This window comes from Muntiacus reevesi, chromosome 7, assembly GCF_963930625.1.
Source record: "Muntiacus reevesi chromosome 7, mMunRee1.1, whole genome shotgun sequence".
Taxonomy (NCBI): Eukaryota; Metazoa; Chordata; class Mammalia; order Artiodactyla; family Cervidae; genus Muntiacus; species Muntiacus reevesi.
In genome coordinates, this window is record NC_089255.1 from 50,572,955 (window position 1) to 50,590,239 (window position 17,285).

Below are 17,285 nucleotides of genomic sequence, written 5' to 3' on the forward strand. Positions count from 1 at the left end.
TGACTATAAGAACTATGTGGTGGCTCAGTGCTTTCCACGGAGTGACCTCTGTCCTCTAGTAGAGCAGCACCTGTCGCAGACCAGGTGCCTTGGGAGGAGTTGCCGAGGTAGAGTTTGCCATGCAGGTTATATGCTATTGGGCATCCCAGCTGAAGGGCAGTGGAAACGGGAGGTGGAGCTGCAGCGTAGGCCTGACGGCCTCAGCCAAGCACGTAAGTGTGGTGAAGCAGAGCTGTCTAATGGTGGTACCACTGCCACCGACAGGCAGTGGGCGTGGGACCCCAGGGGAGGGTGTCCCCTTCGGCGAGGAAGCTCTTTTCAGAATGAGCTGACAGCATTCCTAGTCACTGAGGCAATGCATTCTTTCTTGAATGGGGGCCCTAGGTGCTGCATCCATGCTTCTATCTTGATACTTTCAATGTTGTTAACAGTGTGAGTCTACACAATGGGAAATGCTTTCTTCAAACTCACCTCTTGCTTGCTTGGATTCTAGATTAATGGGCATTACACAAATAAAGACAGGTTCTCAGCTCAGCTTTCTGGAATCCTTTCACTATAGCCCTAGGCAGAAACAGAGGTATGACATCAATATATATATATATGTATATATATACATACATACATACATATATATATATATATATATACATATATATGTATACATTTATATATATAAATACATATATATATATATATTTGGACCATGTGATTAAAGTCATACCTGGCATTTTTGGAGATACATGAAGAATTTGTTTTATACTCATAAAAGTCTTTCAAGTGGAGCCAGTTGGCTTTTTTCTAGAGGCCAGAGTCCAAAGCTAAAAGCCACAGTGCAGTGGTGGAAAATCTCTAGTTACATATTGCTTGCCAGTTGTCTTTAGAGAAATCATTGAATGATTAAGAATCAGGTTTAACCCTCTTTTCCTTGCTCCTTCCATCATGAAACTAAAGCTGTCTTCCAACTCCCTTCAGCACAGACATGAAACAATCCCAAATTACATATCTTGTCCATACAAGGTGACCACAGGAGCCGATCCTGTGTATCCAGCGGGTGCTTTGCCCTGCAGGGCCCACTGCTACCCTGTCCCACTGTTGCATACAGCTGCCTCTGGCCACTTTATGGTCTCAACTGCAAGATGTGCAAAACCTCTCTCCATTGCCCTTCTTTTAGGTTGGAAAGCTTATCCAAGAAGCAGCTGGAAGAAGCAATTTGAAGCGAGTAACCCTGGAACTTGGAGGGAAAAGTCCCAACATTATCTTTGCAGATGCTGACTGTAAGTCCACCACACATGTGCTGCCTTGTCCTGGCACACTGCCCTGTGGTGCTCTCTTTTGTTATCTCCACTTAGACAGAACATGCAGAGAAAGGTCTTTGAAGCTAAGTGGCATTCAAGGAGAAAAGTCTAGACCCTTCATTCTAAGGAGAAAAACCTCTCTCCACTTTTGGGAAAGACCACTTATAATCAGATAGAGTTTGTTTTCTAGATATCATAAAGCCATTTTGATTCTGTGATATTGTAGAATATAATAGAAGAGGTGAAGGCTTGGCCACTGTTGCACAGTGGAAAGAACAGTGTGGTTTAAGCCTCTCAACACTGGAAATGTAGCCTCCGCCCAGATTCAAGAAATCTGAAACGTCTCATGTATGCCTGGTAGCTTTGTAGATCATTAAAATTTTTTAGTTCGCCAGCCCTGCCAACATTGTCCCAAACCCACACCCTCTGCTCTGTTTAGCTGCCCACTCTCCTTTCTGTTTCTCCCGTGGCTTTCAGTAAGGTTGATGACACACTGTGGTCACTTCTGTATGTGTGTTGTGTGTTGTGTTAATCCCTTAGTCATGTCCGACTCTTTGGGACCCCATGGACTGTAGCCCGCCAGCCTCCTCTGTCCATGGGATTCTCCAGGCAACAATACTGGAGTGGGTTACCATTCCCTTCTCCACAGTTCTGTATGAATAGACCTAAATTGGAGATGATCACACCTTGGCAGTAAGACTATACAGAGGCTTGGAGCTACAATCTAGGAAACCCCATATCTCCTGATAGGCTGCTCTCTAGTCCACTCTGCATAGGAGTGGTCCTTCTGTTTGGGAAAACTTCCAAGGGAATAAAATTACAAAACTTCTTTCAAGCATCCTTTTTCTTCTTCGCATCCTGCCAGGCAGCCCTGCTCCCTCAATTTCACTATTAGAGATGTCAGAAAACAGAAAGAAGATTGCCTGAATTTCAGCCCTAGCTTGGAATTTGCAAAGAATTCAGCTTTATACTAGTTGTCAAAGGGATCAGAATTTTATAACTAAATTCCTATTAAAATGTAGGCACTCCACTGACAGTACATTGATTGATTCATTGAGTCAGTCATTTAGCAACTAGCAATCACTGCTTCCCTCGTGACTCAGTGGTAAAGAGTCTGCCTGCAGTGGAGGAGCCACAGGAAATGCAGGTTCGATCTCTGGGTTGGGAAGATCCCTCGAGGAGAGCATGGCAACCCACTCCAGTATTCTTGCCTGGGAAATGCCAAGGACAGAGAAGCCTGGCGGGCTACAGTCCATAGAGTCACAGAGTCAGATATGACTAAGCACACAGACACCAGGTTTATTAATACTGTTTTCAAGTATAAGATACAAGAGATGAAAATGAGTTACCACATGCTATTATAGAGTTCCATGTAAATATAGAGGAACTTTAGTGTCTTCAAAGACTATCATTGCTGTCACAGTTTAATTCACCAAAACACTAATTAAAAGCATAACTGCAAGGTCTTACAGATTAGGGATCGCACATTGGCAGTCTGTAGGCCACATGCAGGGTATGGCTATGTTTGTGCTGTGTGTGCTAAGTCGCTTCAGTCGTGTCTGACTCTTTGCAACCCTGTGGACCATAGCCCACAAGGTTCCTCTGTCCGTGGGATTCTCCAGGCAAGAATACTGGAGTGGGTTGCCATGACCTCCTCCAGGGGATCTTCCTGACCCAGGGAGTGAACCCATGCCAACTCACCACTGGCAGGTGGGTTTTCTAATACTAGTACCACCTAAGAAGCCCCATGGCTATGTTTATTTCTAAATATTACACAAAATATTGATTTCTGTTTTTCTTAAAACTTGGAATCTGGCAACCCTGGGCTATGTCTATGCATAAGGGTTCTGAGTCTCTGTCACACTGCTTTACTACCATTGCATTATCTGCCCAGCCCCTTGGATTATTGAGGTTTGAGACTCTTTTTATAGATAATGTGGTCTGATTCCTCTTTTCTGTAGAAGAAGAAAGGGATTCCAGGAGTAGATTGCCAAGCTTAACATAGCCAATAGTGTCAGGGTCTGGTTAGAACTAGAAAAAAGCTGTGTTCTCAGTCCAGTGCTTTCCACTGGGCTGCTCACGGTTCTGCTCTGCAGTGAGCATGACATTATGCCTGGTTCTTTGGGGAGGGGAGGGAGGCAGTCCCATAGATTGGTGTTGAGAACATGGCTCTTTCCTCTTGTAGTGGACTATGCCGTGGAGCAGGCTCACCAGGGTGTGTTCTTCAACCAAGGCCAGTGCTGCACTGCAGGATCTCGAATCTTTGTTGAGGAGTCCATCTATGAAGAATTTGTGAGAAGAAGTGTGGAGCGGGCCAAGAGGCGCATAGTGGGGAGTCCCTTTGACCCCACCACCGAGCAGGGACCCCAGGTAGAGAAGTCATAGGCATGTCCTTTCTTAATCCCTGGTGAGCACAGAAAGAGGACACTGTAACGGAACCCAACGAAGCACCGTCCTCACTCTTCCTCCTCAGTTGTCTTCATGGCTGAAAATATAGCCATCGAGGCATTACTTGCTTGTGTCTTACACTTCTCTTTTCATTTCTAAATTTTATCTCTGAAAAACTAAGGGATTAGGACTACCTTAAGGGTATCATCAACTTTGGGGGTAAGTTGGAGTCTCTTGGCTCTAGAGAAGGATCCAGGCATGGCAAGATGGATCTTAACTAGAAGCCACTTCTTAACTGTTGGATTCAAGACATCCCCATAGGTGCCACAGTCAAGGAGGGCAGGTATCTCTCCTTCCCAGAAATCATTTATCCTTTTACCGGCTGCCAAGGTTTCTTTTCCACCGACCTGACCCACTCTGGGGAAACCACTTGCAGCTTGTAAATGTGTAGGGAACAAGAGCTGTCTGCTTTTTCCTCTGCCATGTGGTTCTCTCTTACTCTGAATGCCTCATACACTGTGGTGAAGGAGGAGGCCCACAGACCCCATGCAGACTGCAATCCTGAGCTCTGCAGGTCCTCCCCACTCATCTAGGTGTATTTCCAGATGAATTCTAGTTTTGAACTGAGAATATTTAAAGGAATATGTAGACCAGATCTCATCTGGATCATGAGAGCATGGGTTTTCCTGATAAGAGACATCATCTCCTTAGCTTGGGGGCCATTTGAGAGAAGACTAAAGTTCTAACAGCATTTCAAACCTAAGTGAGTGTAGGTTTTTATTTTATTTACATTAGCAATTGAGCAATAACTGTAACCTGGGGGCCTAATGGGGGAAGGCAAGAATGACCTTATTTTATGGACTAGGATACTAGCTCTCACTCTTTAAACTTAATCCTTTCCTCTGACGGTGTAACTGTAGTTCCATAAAAACACTACCCCAATAGGATTTGATGTGTAGCACCATGTACAGGGGCTGTGTGTTAGCTCCTCTGTTGTTTTCATCTGTTTAGTATCAGTACAAGTTGCTACACTATTCATTTGTCTATAAGGCTAATTTTTACTTCTGTAAAAAGTCAGTAATCAGTCGACCAATATCTCTGTCATTGAGAAACATTGCTTAAATCTTGAACTGGTACTTAGGATTTGTCAGTAATAGCAGAGCAGTGCATTTATTGGATTTCTTGATGTATTAGGTTGAACCATACAAAATTTCCCTTTTTGTAGGTCAAAAATGGTTAATTAACAGCAGTTCCATGTGATATGACTAGGTGTTATGAAACTTTGAAAAAAAATCACAAATGAGAGCTTCTTGAGTGTATTTTACTCCATTTTCAGAGATTTCACTTGGAGTCATTAGGTGCTTTCTTCCACAGATTGACAAGAAACAGTACAACAAGATCCTGGAGCTCATCCAGAGCGGTGTGGCTGAGGGTGCCAAGCTTGAGTGCGGAGGCAAGGGGCTGGGCCGAAAGGGATTCTTCATTGAGCCCACAGTGTTTTCCAATGTCACTGACGACATGCGGATTGCCAAGGAGGAGGTAGCTCATAGACCTCAAGAGCAGCCACGTCTTCCCCAGGGTTGTTTCCAGGGCATTTCTAGTAGACAGTATGAGAGGTTTAGTTCTTTGTACTTTATATACATCATACAGTAGCAATAAACATGGCTATGGACATCCCACTTCAAGAAAAAAGCTAGACAAAAAGGCAAGCAAGCTAGATGGAGGTCAGGTGATGGCACTTTATGATTGTAGTTGTTATTGGCCAACAGAATAAATAATAAATAAATAAGTAAAAGTCAATCACTAGTCTCAGTAATACATTGATAACTGTTAAGTTCCCCCCAATGTAGGTCATTAGGCTGTTAACCAGGAAAGAGAAAGCACCCAAGCATCATCACACTTTTACAGGAGAGGACCAGTTGCAGATCAACCAGCAACCCAGAGGAGTAGCTCTCAGTTCTGGAGCAGTGCCTGGAGGCTTGTGGAGAACACAGCTTTAGAACATACAATGAAATCAAGGGATGCCAGGCAGGGCCAGGGAGTGGAGGTGTTAAACTCTAAGGATAGACTTATGTAATCTTACTCTGGGAAAGTTTGGGATATTTTACAGTTATGTTCTGCTAAACTTAAACATCATTTAAATGATGAAGGCAGAATACACTTGCCTGAAATTTGGAGAACAGGTGAAAGGATGGCAAAGCATCCACGTTGGATCAATCTGTTTTGTCGCAGATCTTTGGCCCTGTTCAGGAAATTTTGAGGTTTAAGACTATGGATGAAGTTATTGAAAGAGCCAACAACTCAGACTTCGGACTTGTAGCAGCTGTCTTTACTAACGACATCAACAAGGCCCTCACAGTGTCTTCTGCAATGCAAGCCGGGACTGTTTGGTAAGATCAGGGTCAGTCTCGTTCTGGCCATAACACATGCTGTGGGGCGGGGGTGGGGGGGCCGCGGGGCCTTGTAATTCTTCAGAGCCTGTGTGAAATAAGCACATAAACTCTGGAAAGATGGGGGAGACTGACCAAAGACTTCACCCTGAGAAGGGACACTTCCTATTGGCTAAATCAGAAAATCTAAAGCGTGGGAGGGAGACTCAAGAAAGAGGAATATATGTATACATAGAGCTGATTCACTTTGTTGTACAGTAGAAACGAATACAACAGTGTAAAGCAATTATCCTCCAATAACAATTTAAAAAAAACACAAAAAAATTATAAAATTTTCATGTGGGAAAAGGAATTTAAAAATAGAACTTGCAAAAGACATGTCATGCCAGTGGGATTATTTCTGTGTAGACAGAACTCATGCTAACAGTACATGTTTTGTTCTTTTAGGATCAATTGTTACAATGCCTTAAATGCCCAGAGCCCCTTTGGGGGATTCAAGATGTCTGGAAATGGTAGAGAAATGTAAGTGTCCCAAATTGCTGGTGCCCAAAGAGAAATAGAGTTGCAAATAGCAGCACTGAATGTACTCACATCAGTGAATTCTCTTACTCTCATCCATTCATTAAACAAACACTGTGTTGAAAACACATGTCTATAAACAAAGCACACATTACAAGGATAACTAAAACACAACAATGCGCTTACCTTACCAACATTTACCTTAAGGGGGAATGGAGAAAAATTCAGGCACCAATAATCTCATGTAATAGGTGCTGTTATATAAGTAGGTTAAATATCTTGTTAAGTAAGATATTTACTTAAGTAAATACTTACTTAAGTAAGTAAGTTAAATTTCTTGTTAAGAAAAAAATCCAATTAATTTTGCCTATGAAGTTTCAGAAGGAATAACATTTCAATTTTTTTAGGAGAAGATATTCCAGGCAGAGGGAATAGCAAGAACACTTCCTGTGCATGAAGTCACAGCAAGTACAGAACAGTCCAGACATAAGACAGAATTTGGTGTATTTAAAACAGGTCACCAACTGCCTACTCAGGGACAAATCTGGCCTAGAGAAATGTTTTGGTTTTTTTTCCTCATAACATTTAAAAATTTTTACCTGACATCCAAAAAGAGGAGGCTTTCCATAAAATCTAAATTTCTTGCTTATTTCATTCTCCCATAGTGGAATTGTTGCAACTGTGAATTCTGCAGTTCACAGAACTTAATATTGGTTGTTGTTATTTTTACACATACCCAGTTCACTCATTGTCACCTGCTCAGTGCCTATTGGATCTTTTTAGTCTGGGGCTATAGAGCTTGGACATGGGGTGGATGGAAGGGACTTGGTGAAGATGCAAGTGGAGAGGTTGCTTTAAACCCAGTCTGAAAGGTCTTTAGAGGGCAGATGTGGGAGCTGAGAAGATACTAGAGATTTTAAGGGCAGCATTCTTGGTGTAGAGAGGATGTTTTGGTAGAGATTACAGGAAGATGACCCATTACGAGAATTTTGCAGTAACAGTAATAGGTATTAATCAGATGCCTGCTCTGCATGTAGCTTTATTCTCCCTTCTTATCTAACATTGTCTGATTTTGCCTCATTTGCTTTTCACAGTAATTCTATGGAATAGATACATTTATGTTTATCTCATAGATGGTTCAGGTGAGAAACTACGGATTGGAGTGGTTAAGTAGCTTGCCCAAGTTACACAGCCAGTAAATAGCAGATCTGAGCTTAGAACCAAAATTTTGGTGGTTTAGTTTCTGTGATGTCTGGCCAAGGAAGTGTGGGTATCAGGTTTAATAAGGACTCTTCTGGGTCAGGATCAGAGCTGGACTGCCTTCTTGTGATGCTAAGGATGTGAAAAATGGGACTGTGGCAGAGGAAAACTAGAGGGGTTGTATTTGCAGTTTCATATATAGATGGATTTTTAGAATGGCTTTGAAGAAGGAATGGTAGCTAGAGTCTTCCTGAGCTGAAACCTCCCCTCATCCCCAAAACTTGAATTTTGAAAAGAGCTGGATCCATGTTTTCTAAATCCTGTGACTCTTAAAAGGAAATATCTTCTATGCCCACTCTTCCCAGCATTACTGAATATATCATTTTTTTAAACAAATGTTCAGTTCACAATTAATCTTCTAAGAAGTATTCAGCATATACTTTGTGCAAATCATGATCCTTGGTCTGTGGGGAAAGGTCCAGCTCATTGAATTACTTCAAATTTTGTTGGATAAATTAAATACACATCATTTAAAGAATCAAAAGAATTCCAGAATCAAAAGAATTCAGGGGTGATAGAGATGGTGTGAGCCAGAGAAGTCCAGGACAACTTTAGATGTGATCTCTTACAGGGATTTGAATTGACCTTGAAGGAAGAGGAACATTTAAGTAGATGAAGAGAGAGGAATAATTTTTTAGGGTTGGTGGGCAAAACAGGGTGGCAGTGAGGGAAGGGTGAACAAAGGCACTATGGGAGAAATGTGTGGTGTTTAGGGAGAAGAGGAATGAGCCCAGGACCAACACAGAAGATTCACATCTTTACATACTGTAACTAAGAATTTCTACTCCTGGGCCATTAACCATGAAAATTAAGTTTAGCTTTGAGATTTATCTTTGAGGCTAAGAGCAGAGTTTCTAGAATCACAGCTCAGATATGTACCCTGACTCTACTACTTAATTCCTGTGCCACCTTGGACAAATTACTCAATCTCATTAACCTTCAGTCTCATCTATAAAATGGGAATTGTTATTGTACTTCCTCCACAGGGTTGCTGTGAGGATTAAATGTGAGAATCAAGTATGCCAAATATCCATCAGGGTGTCTGACAAACCTTCAGAAACTGTGAGCTTCTATCATCATTATTGATCAACTAAATGACTGCCAAGTAGACAATCCATTTTTCTCTTAATAAATGTATTACTTTAGAAATGTGGCACAAGTTTTCCTAAATTTCAGCTAGTATCATCAATCTGCTTTCTGTCTGTGGTGACACCAGTGAGAAGCTGCTCTCATTTGAACCTCTGCTCCTGGCCTTCAGGACCTCCCAGTTGCTCTACAGCCAGAACCCATTTGTTGTTATTAGTATTTCTTGTTATTAATATTCCTTCAGCTTTTATAAAGTCTCCATGTACTCATCTCTTCTTAACTTGCCTTAACTTTCTGCTCCTGCTTTTCAAGATACATGCAACCTGTTTCATTTCCTGCCCCTCTGTTTGTGCCCTCCCAGCCTCTGAAATGTCAGGGCCGCCACTAGCTCTGGAAATGCTGCTCACATAGACTGTTACAGGTCGTTAACAGTGTGTGTCATGGGCATAAAATAGACTTGTCGTATGTAACCGCTGGTTGGCAGTTTCTCATCCCAGGCTAGACCTGGACGCTCATCATGGGGCAAGCCTTCTACCAGGATTCAAGCTTGGTACATTGTCCAGTGCAGAACTTTCTATCGGAAACATTGCCCTTGCCTAGAAAGAAGGTCCAGGGAACAGTTTGGCTGTGTCAGAACCACACAGACTAGTGGCCTCTCTCTCTACTCCTCTCATGGACATGAACAGTGATTTGGCCTTCTCTTAAAAAATAATTATGAAACAGTGCTCTTTAATGAGACTCACTTCATCTTGTCTAAATTATATGAGTCTTTGTCCCTGTTTGCCCCCAAAACAGGTTTTCTCTTCCTTAAATGACCCTGAGTGGTAGGAAATGCTTCAAATAGAAGAACCTGCCCTGCCCTGGTCCTTCACTCTTCCTTCTTATTTAATACAGTCCCAGAAACTCTGCTTCACCTTCCAGCTGGACAGAATTGTTTCTCTCAAGGCCTGCAGGCTCCATGCAACTTTGGTTCCTAGAATTGCCTTGCCAGCTACTAAGAGGCACAGAGAAGGGAGGTAGCACTTTCTGAGGGCTGTCTGAGCCTCTGATCACTCCCCTACAGAGCTGTGGAGAGGGCTGCCCTCTGCAGGTAACCTGGAGATTGTTGTTGTTCAGTCGTTAAGTTGTCTCCAACTCTTTGCAACCCCATGGACTGCAGCATGCCAGGTTTCCCTGTCCTTCACTATCTCCCAGAGCTTGCTCAAACTCATGTCCATTGAATTGGTGATGCCATCCGACCATCTCATCCTCTGTCACCCCCTTTTCCTCCTGACCTCAGTTTTTTCCAGCATCAGGCTCTTTTCCAGTGAGTCGACTCTTCGCATCAGGTGGCCAAAGTATTGGAGCTTCAGCTTCAGCACCAGTTCTTCCAATGAATATTCGGAGTTGGTTTTTCACCTAGTGCATTGGCTTTTAATTCCTAGGGTCAGAGACTTGATTGAGTTTCTCTCAGTTATGCCTATTCAGCCAGTTCTCTCTATTTCAGTCTTCATGTCTTTTCCTATCTCATTAAGCTCTCCTGAGACAAGAGGTCATAAAGCCCAAGCTATAAAATATGTGTCACAAACCTGGGGGATGGAAAGAAAGCTGTGAACCTCAGCATTTTAAAAACTAAGGACACAGGCTTTGAAGACAAGAAGCGCTATTTGGATGCCCTGAGTCTGTGTGTGTGTGTGTGTGTGTGTGTGTGTGTGGGTACAGTATGCGGGTGCATGGGAAAGTCACCTGCAGGCTGGGAGAGGGGCTTGCCAAACATGCCTATCTGATGATGCCCCTCTCAGAGGTTCTGATATAGTAGATCTGGGCTAGGGCCCAGGATTGCATTTTTTACATATTTCTGGAATAATTCTGGTGCAGGTGATCCAGGGACCCTGCTCTGAGAAATGCTGCTTTAAGCCAAAGGAAAGGGCAGGGAAACAGACACCCTAAGCAGAAATCCTTGTTCGTTTTATGCATGAGTCTGAGTGATTTCCTAAAATGGCTGATTGAGAGACACCAAAATTTAACATCTTACTTTACCTCATATGTACACTGAGTTTGGTTCATCTTTGGGAATATAACCTAGTCTGGTCAAGAAGCAGGAATATAGGCTTCTCAATGTCCTGTGCCCTGAGCCATGACCTTGCTGGGCAGATGACCATGTAGAGATACTGGGGTGTGTCAGTAAGAGTGCATCTGCCTTTTGTGCAGCAGTGAACTGCTTCCTTACTGTGAACTGTCTGTGCCACAAAATTTAACTGGATTAAGAAAAATTTCAGTAGATTTGAGAGAAAGACCCCAGAAGGAGATGGCAAAATAACTGAAGAACTGAAATGTCAGGGCTTTCTGAGACCTTACAGCAGTATTGCTCAAAGTCGGGGTTCAATAGCCACCTATCTCACGGTCTCTTGGGCTTGCCCCCAGACCTACTGGAACAGAATCTTAGGAGGGGATTGGTCAGGAACCTACACTGTAAGCAAGCTTCGTGAGTGATATGTATACTAACATTCAGGAACTGATGTCAGAAAGACAGCTGGGTACCAGGAGATGGGGATGAGTGACTGGAGTCATAAGCCAATTAACAGAGAGCCAAGGTGGCACTGCTGTCTGCTGCCCCTTGCCCTGATGTTCTGCTTCACTCACTGTCCTAAGACCTCTCACTGGCTTTGCTTGCGGCCCGGGCCCATGGGCATTATTTCCTTCTGTGGGAGATATGAACCCAGTCCTCCATCTCAGAGCAGTCTGAACGCTTACAGCAGCTGGCTGCCTGGGATCCAAGAGAGGAGCACCCCGAGTCCAGCAGGGTTTTCCATTGCTTTGAGAACCCAGAGGTTTGGGATCTGACAGTCACACTGGAATGCAAGTTCCTGCCTTTGAAGGCTTTCTTACGTTCTCACAGCCTAGCTAGAGATCTGAGGGCAGTGGTTCAGGGCCTGCCCCAAGTGCGTGCACAAGCATGGGAACACGAACGGAGTAACCATGCTTCAAACAGGAGGCAGATGATATCCGTGATGAAGAGACACATGCACAATTGCCCAAGGGCAGGAAAAAGTCCAGTGAGAGCCAGAGCTGGGCTGGTAATAAAGAGACAGCCTGGTTGGAGCCAGCGAGGGAACCATATACGAGTGGGGCAATCCCAAGTTTCCTCTTCTCATCCCTGGAGCAAGATGGCCAACGCAGATGAGAGGACAGCACACTTGGCCCAGTCTCTGATGTCCTAGGGGGAGGGGGCATGACCCCTCAGGTACCCTGGTGCTCAGAGGAGCTGCTGGGAATACATGAGGAGCCTCGTGTGGTGCCAGGAAAGTTATTAGATAGTCCCCACAGTTATCAGGTGCCTTCTTTGAGCCTGGTGCTGTGGGCCACACACGAGGTGTGGGGGAGGCCAGAAAGCTATATCAGTAAGATACAGATTGGTGGGGGAGACAGAGCGGCCACCACGCCCCCCAACCCTGCCCCCGGCGCAGACAGCGCAGTAGAGGCCGGTACACAGTGCTCTGAGCGCAGAGGAGTAGGGCGCTCTCCTGAGAGCGCGAGGAGACGCTGCACAGAGGAGTGACTTTAAAAAGAAGAGAAGAATAAGTTCAAGTATGTTACAGAAAACAATTAAGAGAACATACTTGATACAACAATGAAATAGAGAAAAGAAAAAGAGGCATTTAAAGAGAGGTAAAATGAGAAGGAACTTGAGAAAAGAGGTGAAGAAAAGGAGCATGGTGTCAAGGAGGCTTGTCCTTGCCCCAGCATCTTTAGAACGGTGGTCACGGGGCTTTGTCTCCTGTGGCCACCTAGAGGTGACCTGGCACCCACCCCTCCCTCTCAGGCTCCTCAGAGGCTGGGACCACTTATGTAGTTTCTCTCTCACCCCCCCAGCACAGTGCTGCCCATGGTAGTAGCCATCAGTGTGTGTTTACCAGTGATACAGACGCTTTGGTCCATGACCAAGACCCCAGAGAGTGCCGTGAGCCAGGAGGGGAAGTGACCAAAGGCAAGTCTTGGGGAACAGCTTACTACCACATCCCAGTTCCTCTTCAGTCAGTTATTTTGATTTCTTGACTCTTTCCCCTGACTCGGTGGAGAACTGTGGACAGTATTTAATTAGGATTCTATTTTTAAGGCATTATAGGTGATTTGTACTCCTCCATAGGAGGCCTTTAGGTATTTGTTTCCACTTTCCTAGGTGGCTCAATGGTAAAGAATGCAGGAGATGCAAGAGACCTTGGTTTGTTCCCTGGGTCAGGTAGATCCTCTGGAGAAGGGAATGACAACCTATTCCAGTATTCTTGCCTGGGAAATCCCACTGACAGAGGATCCTGGCTGGCTGCAGTCCAGGGAGTTGCAAAGAGACACGACTCAGCGACTGAGCATACACATTAAACCCAAGGGCTAATGAGAAGGAATATAGAATCCCAAGCCGAAAGGACCGTTACCTGGGAATCTTGTGGCTTTCTTTCAGTTGAAGTGGACTAGATCTCCAGGAGACCCAAGAGAGCACAGACACATCCCGCGTGTCCAGTGATAGGAATGGGGTTTCTACCCCATTTCCTGAAGGGGAAAGCCCACGTTGGACTGTTTTGGCCTCAGGTGCCTGATTCTGCCCTTTTCTGTTTTTCAGGGGAGAATTTGGTTTGCGAGAGTACTCTGAAGTTAAGACTGTAACAGTAAAGATCCCCCAGAAGAACTCTTAAGATGGCCAAGAAGGAAGGTGAAGACCAGCCTGCACGACTCCCCTCTCTGCTTTCCCTGTGGGGCCCAGCTCTCAGGAATCCCCAATACTCAGTTCTTATTTAACAATTCAAATGACAACATGTAGACCATTCGCTGGGTGTAATGAATGCAAGCCAGTGGGTGTGGTCTCTTGGCACTCTGTGAGGGATCACCTTTATGATACCAAATATTGGAAATGGGATAAAGGCCCGGGGAGCACCTGTGGGCACATCCAGTGTGTTTTTCTGGGGTGAGGGGCTGAGTAAGGGAGCCATACTGTTTGATGCCTTTGCCGCAGAGGACCTCACTCATGAGCAAAGGTAGCCTTTCCGTTGTCTTCGTTTCCCTCTTCTAGGCTCTCTCTGCTCACGCTCCCCTCCTGCTCCTCCAAGGAGATCTCAGCTGAGCTCATTTGGGGCAGATGTTTGGGCCAGGAACAATTTTCCAAGGTTTTGCAGCCAAATTACCGTTTCATGTTATCCATTTCTTCAAAGCAAAACATAAAATGGTTTTAGTTAGAGCCAGACAAGATTGAAAATGCCAGGAGCTGGTACACTGCAGATGTACTAAGGAGAAAGAACTTAGGAAGTTTCTGATCCAGTCTGGCTTTCTTACATCCATAAATAACTTGAGTGAAAGATCAGGAGATGGAGCTCCAGAGACCATTCTGTGTAGTTCACAGCCTCAGAGCTCACTGCATGATTTGGGGGTGTGTGTGAGAGGTGTGTGTGTGTGTGTGTTTGTGCGTACATGTGCATGTATGCATTTAATTCCTTCTTGATTATTCTGGAATAAGTCAGGGCCTGGGCTATTTTTCATAGATTGATAAGATCTTTTCCAAAGCTTGTCTTTCAAATCAACCAAAAAGTGATCTGAGTGGACTTGAGAATTTGGAAAGAAGGTAATGCTGGGTGCCTTGTAGAAATAATTCCATGTCCAATTCTGCAGACAATTCATATGAAGTGAATTCTCCCTGCAGTTGGAATTCACAGTCTCTTCTGCCCCCGCCCCCCCCCCCCCCAGTCCCCTGTGCCCACCACCTGCTAGTCCTGGTGCAGCAAGTGTTACTTTTGGCTCCCATGCCCTAGATCTACCGGCGGTAACCTTGGAAGATCTGGCTAGGCCTGGAGGTTTCCTTCTCCATTTGTAGTGTTCCAGTGTGCCATGATTGCCACGCCCCACCAGAGCTCCACTTGTCATGCCCGTGGCCTGTCCACATACCTTTCTTGCCTCTTGGCCTCCTGGCAGGGTGCGGGGCATGGTGTGAAACAGGCCGGCCCCCTCTCCCCCTCTCCTAGCTGAGCACCCCACTGCTGCTTCCCAGTGAAGGCTCCATGACGTGGGCAGTGTCAACTTCCTTTCCAGCTGCCGAATCCAATTCATCTCTAACCTAGATGAAGATCACTTATTTAAAAGTACCAAACCTAACCTAGAGTATATGAAATAAGGGCAACACATATATAGCCTTCTGTATTTAATGGTTTTCTGCTTTCTAACATTGCTGGTTGTCTATTTATAACTCTTGTGTCTACTCATGATGTTTTAAAAAAATCTCTACTTGCTGTTATTGACAAAGGACAGTGGCTGGATGCCTTGAGAGATGCCACATTTCTGAGTTCTTTCGTGTGAATGTCATGCTCTCCTCCTATAGCCTGTGTCCCCTGTGAACATATCCACTAACCAACTAGTTACCTTGAACTGCAATATAGAATGTGAAAATGAAGATTTATTTCTTTTAATTTACTTAAAAAGAAACCTCTGTGCTAGCAATAAAGCATTTATATTGTGTACTTCTTGGGATCTTCTGGCTATGTTTATCAGTGTCTTCGTGTCATACTGAGTCCATCTAGGCCTTTGGCTCAGCAGCTGGACTTTTCAGATATGTTGCCTGCTCTGGTTACTGAGCAGTCTGGGAGGGTATTCTTGCCATAAGGTAAATGAAGCCCTTATTTCCGACTCTATTTAAATAAAGCTAGGTATACATATAGTTCTGTGTGGCAAACCAGTCCAACCCTGCAAGAAACATAGAAAATGACAGTTTTCATTCAGAGTAACCTCCAGGAGAGTTAACGTGTAGAGGAATCTTCAGGTCTTGTTCTCACAAATGTGGACCATGGGACGAGAGCTCACATTTCCTAATGGCATTTATCAGTAGCTTTATTTTTATTTACTGAACTAAAACAAAGTCAGAAACTGACAACCTGATGCAATATTTTTGCAGCTGTAGAAAGGAAGCTGTAAATGGTGACTGCAGGACCAGCCAGAGTATGTTTGCTTTCCATGTGTTCTCAGGGTGGTGCTTTAGGAGAGTGGTTTCCACCCTTTAAACCATCACATCCCCTCCTCCAACCCCACTTCCCCGTCCAAGTCCTGGACAAGTGCAACAAAAACAAAAACCAATGACTTTGACACAAAGGAAGTGGGTCCCAGGGAGAGACATGTTGCTTTGGATTGGGATTACTTGCTCGGACTGCTGGTGTCTTGTTCCTCAGAGGAACAAATTGAGCATGGGAGAATGCCATCCCTGGGCGTGGGGTGAACTCTCAAATGTAGGCTGTAGGCTCTCTGTGAGTCTACCTCGTGTTCAGTACTTTGAGATGTCGAGAAGAAAATGAGAACAAGATGAACACAGAATAGTCATGTAAAAGTGCTTTGTTAGATGCCAAGTAGAGGTTACAGATAACAGGAATTCAGAATAAGGTAAGACATAATTTAATAGTTCTTCAAAGAATAAAGTCCTTCAGACCTCATCTGTTAATGATCCTGATGTAAAGGAAAACAAAGACAGATGGCATTTACAGGGATCATTAATGAAACCAACCCAGAGACACCCATTGGTCCTTTGTCATCAGCACCACATAATTACAGCTTTCTTGTTCACCCCAGAGATTTCCATTGTACCTTTTCCTCCAAATCATCCTCAGTGCATTTATAGGGATAATATTCTTTTTCATGACATTTTAGATAATAAAGGACAAAATATAATGTAAAGAGTAAAAAACAAACTGTGAATCTACTGGCATGTGTAGTTAATATAGGAAGGCACTCAAGAAAAGAAGACAAGTTGTTGAAAGAGATGGATTTTAAACAAACCTTGAGGTAGGAAAGTAATTTCAATAAACCTTCAGAGTCAGCAGAGGTGAGGGAGGCCAAGGCATGCCCTTGTGGCAGGAGATGGACTGGCAAGAGCAGTTACCACATGCTGGAATTCAGTCAGATTGCAAGGGGTGGGGGGGTTGGCCAGTGAGTTTTATGGCACTGCCCTGCCCCAGGCTCCCAGAAATACTTAGTCCGCCACAAGAATGCTTAAAGTATAGCAGAAAAAAATGAAAACAACAAAATCACATGAATTAAAAGCAGGAGTAAGAAAAAACAAAGGTGAGAAACTAACGCAGCCAGAATGAGACCAGAAAAAAACATGTTATGCAAAGTCTTATTCTAGGACTCATCTTGAGTGCCTGTGATAATCTATTGAGAGAAGAGCCGACACAGCAGGCCAGTGATCCTAAGAAATTAACCTCCCTTCATCCCTCCCATTCTCTCCCCTTCCCTCCCTCTTCAGGTGTTTTACTATGCCAGGTCCTGGGATACAGAGCAGACCAGGCCTGGTTACTGCCCTCGTGAAGCTCGTGGTCTTATGGCAACTCAGAGCCAAGAGTTG

At 44.2% G+C, this 17,285-nt stretch overlaps 1 protein-coding gene across 1 annotated transcript in view; it reads left to right on the forward strand.

Annotated features, from left to right (window-relative positions):
* Nucleotides 1–15,385, forward strand: part of ALDH1A2 (aldehyde dehydrogenase 1 family member A2) — a 104,663-nt gene extending 89,278 nt beyond the window's left edge. The window contains exons 8-13 of the mRNA XM_065940493.1: nucleotides 1,172–1,274; nucleotides 3,481–3,665; nucleotides 5,058–5,222; nucleotides 5,916–6,073; nucleotides 6,521–6,595; nucleotides 13,533–15,385. Of these exons, the coding sequence (XP_065796565.1) occupies nucleotides 1,172–1,274; nucleotides 3,481–3,665; nucleotides 5,058–5,222; nucleotides 5,916–6,073; nucleotides 6,521–6,595; nucleotides 13,533–13,605 (759 nt within the window). The 3' untranslated portion in view covers nucleotides 13,606–15,385. The remainder of the gene's footprint in view (nucleotides 1–1,171; nucleotides 1,275–3,480; nucleotides 3,666–5,057; nucleotides 5,223–5,915; nucleotides 6,074–6,520; nucleotides 6,596–13,532) is intronic.
* Nucleotides 15,386–17,285: the final 1,900 nt, after the last annotated feature.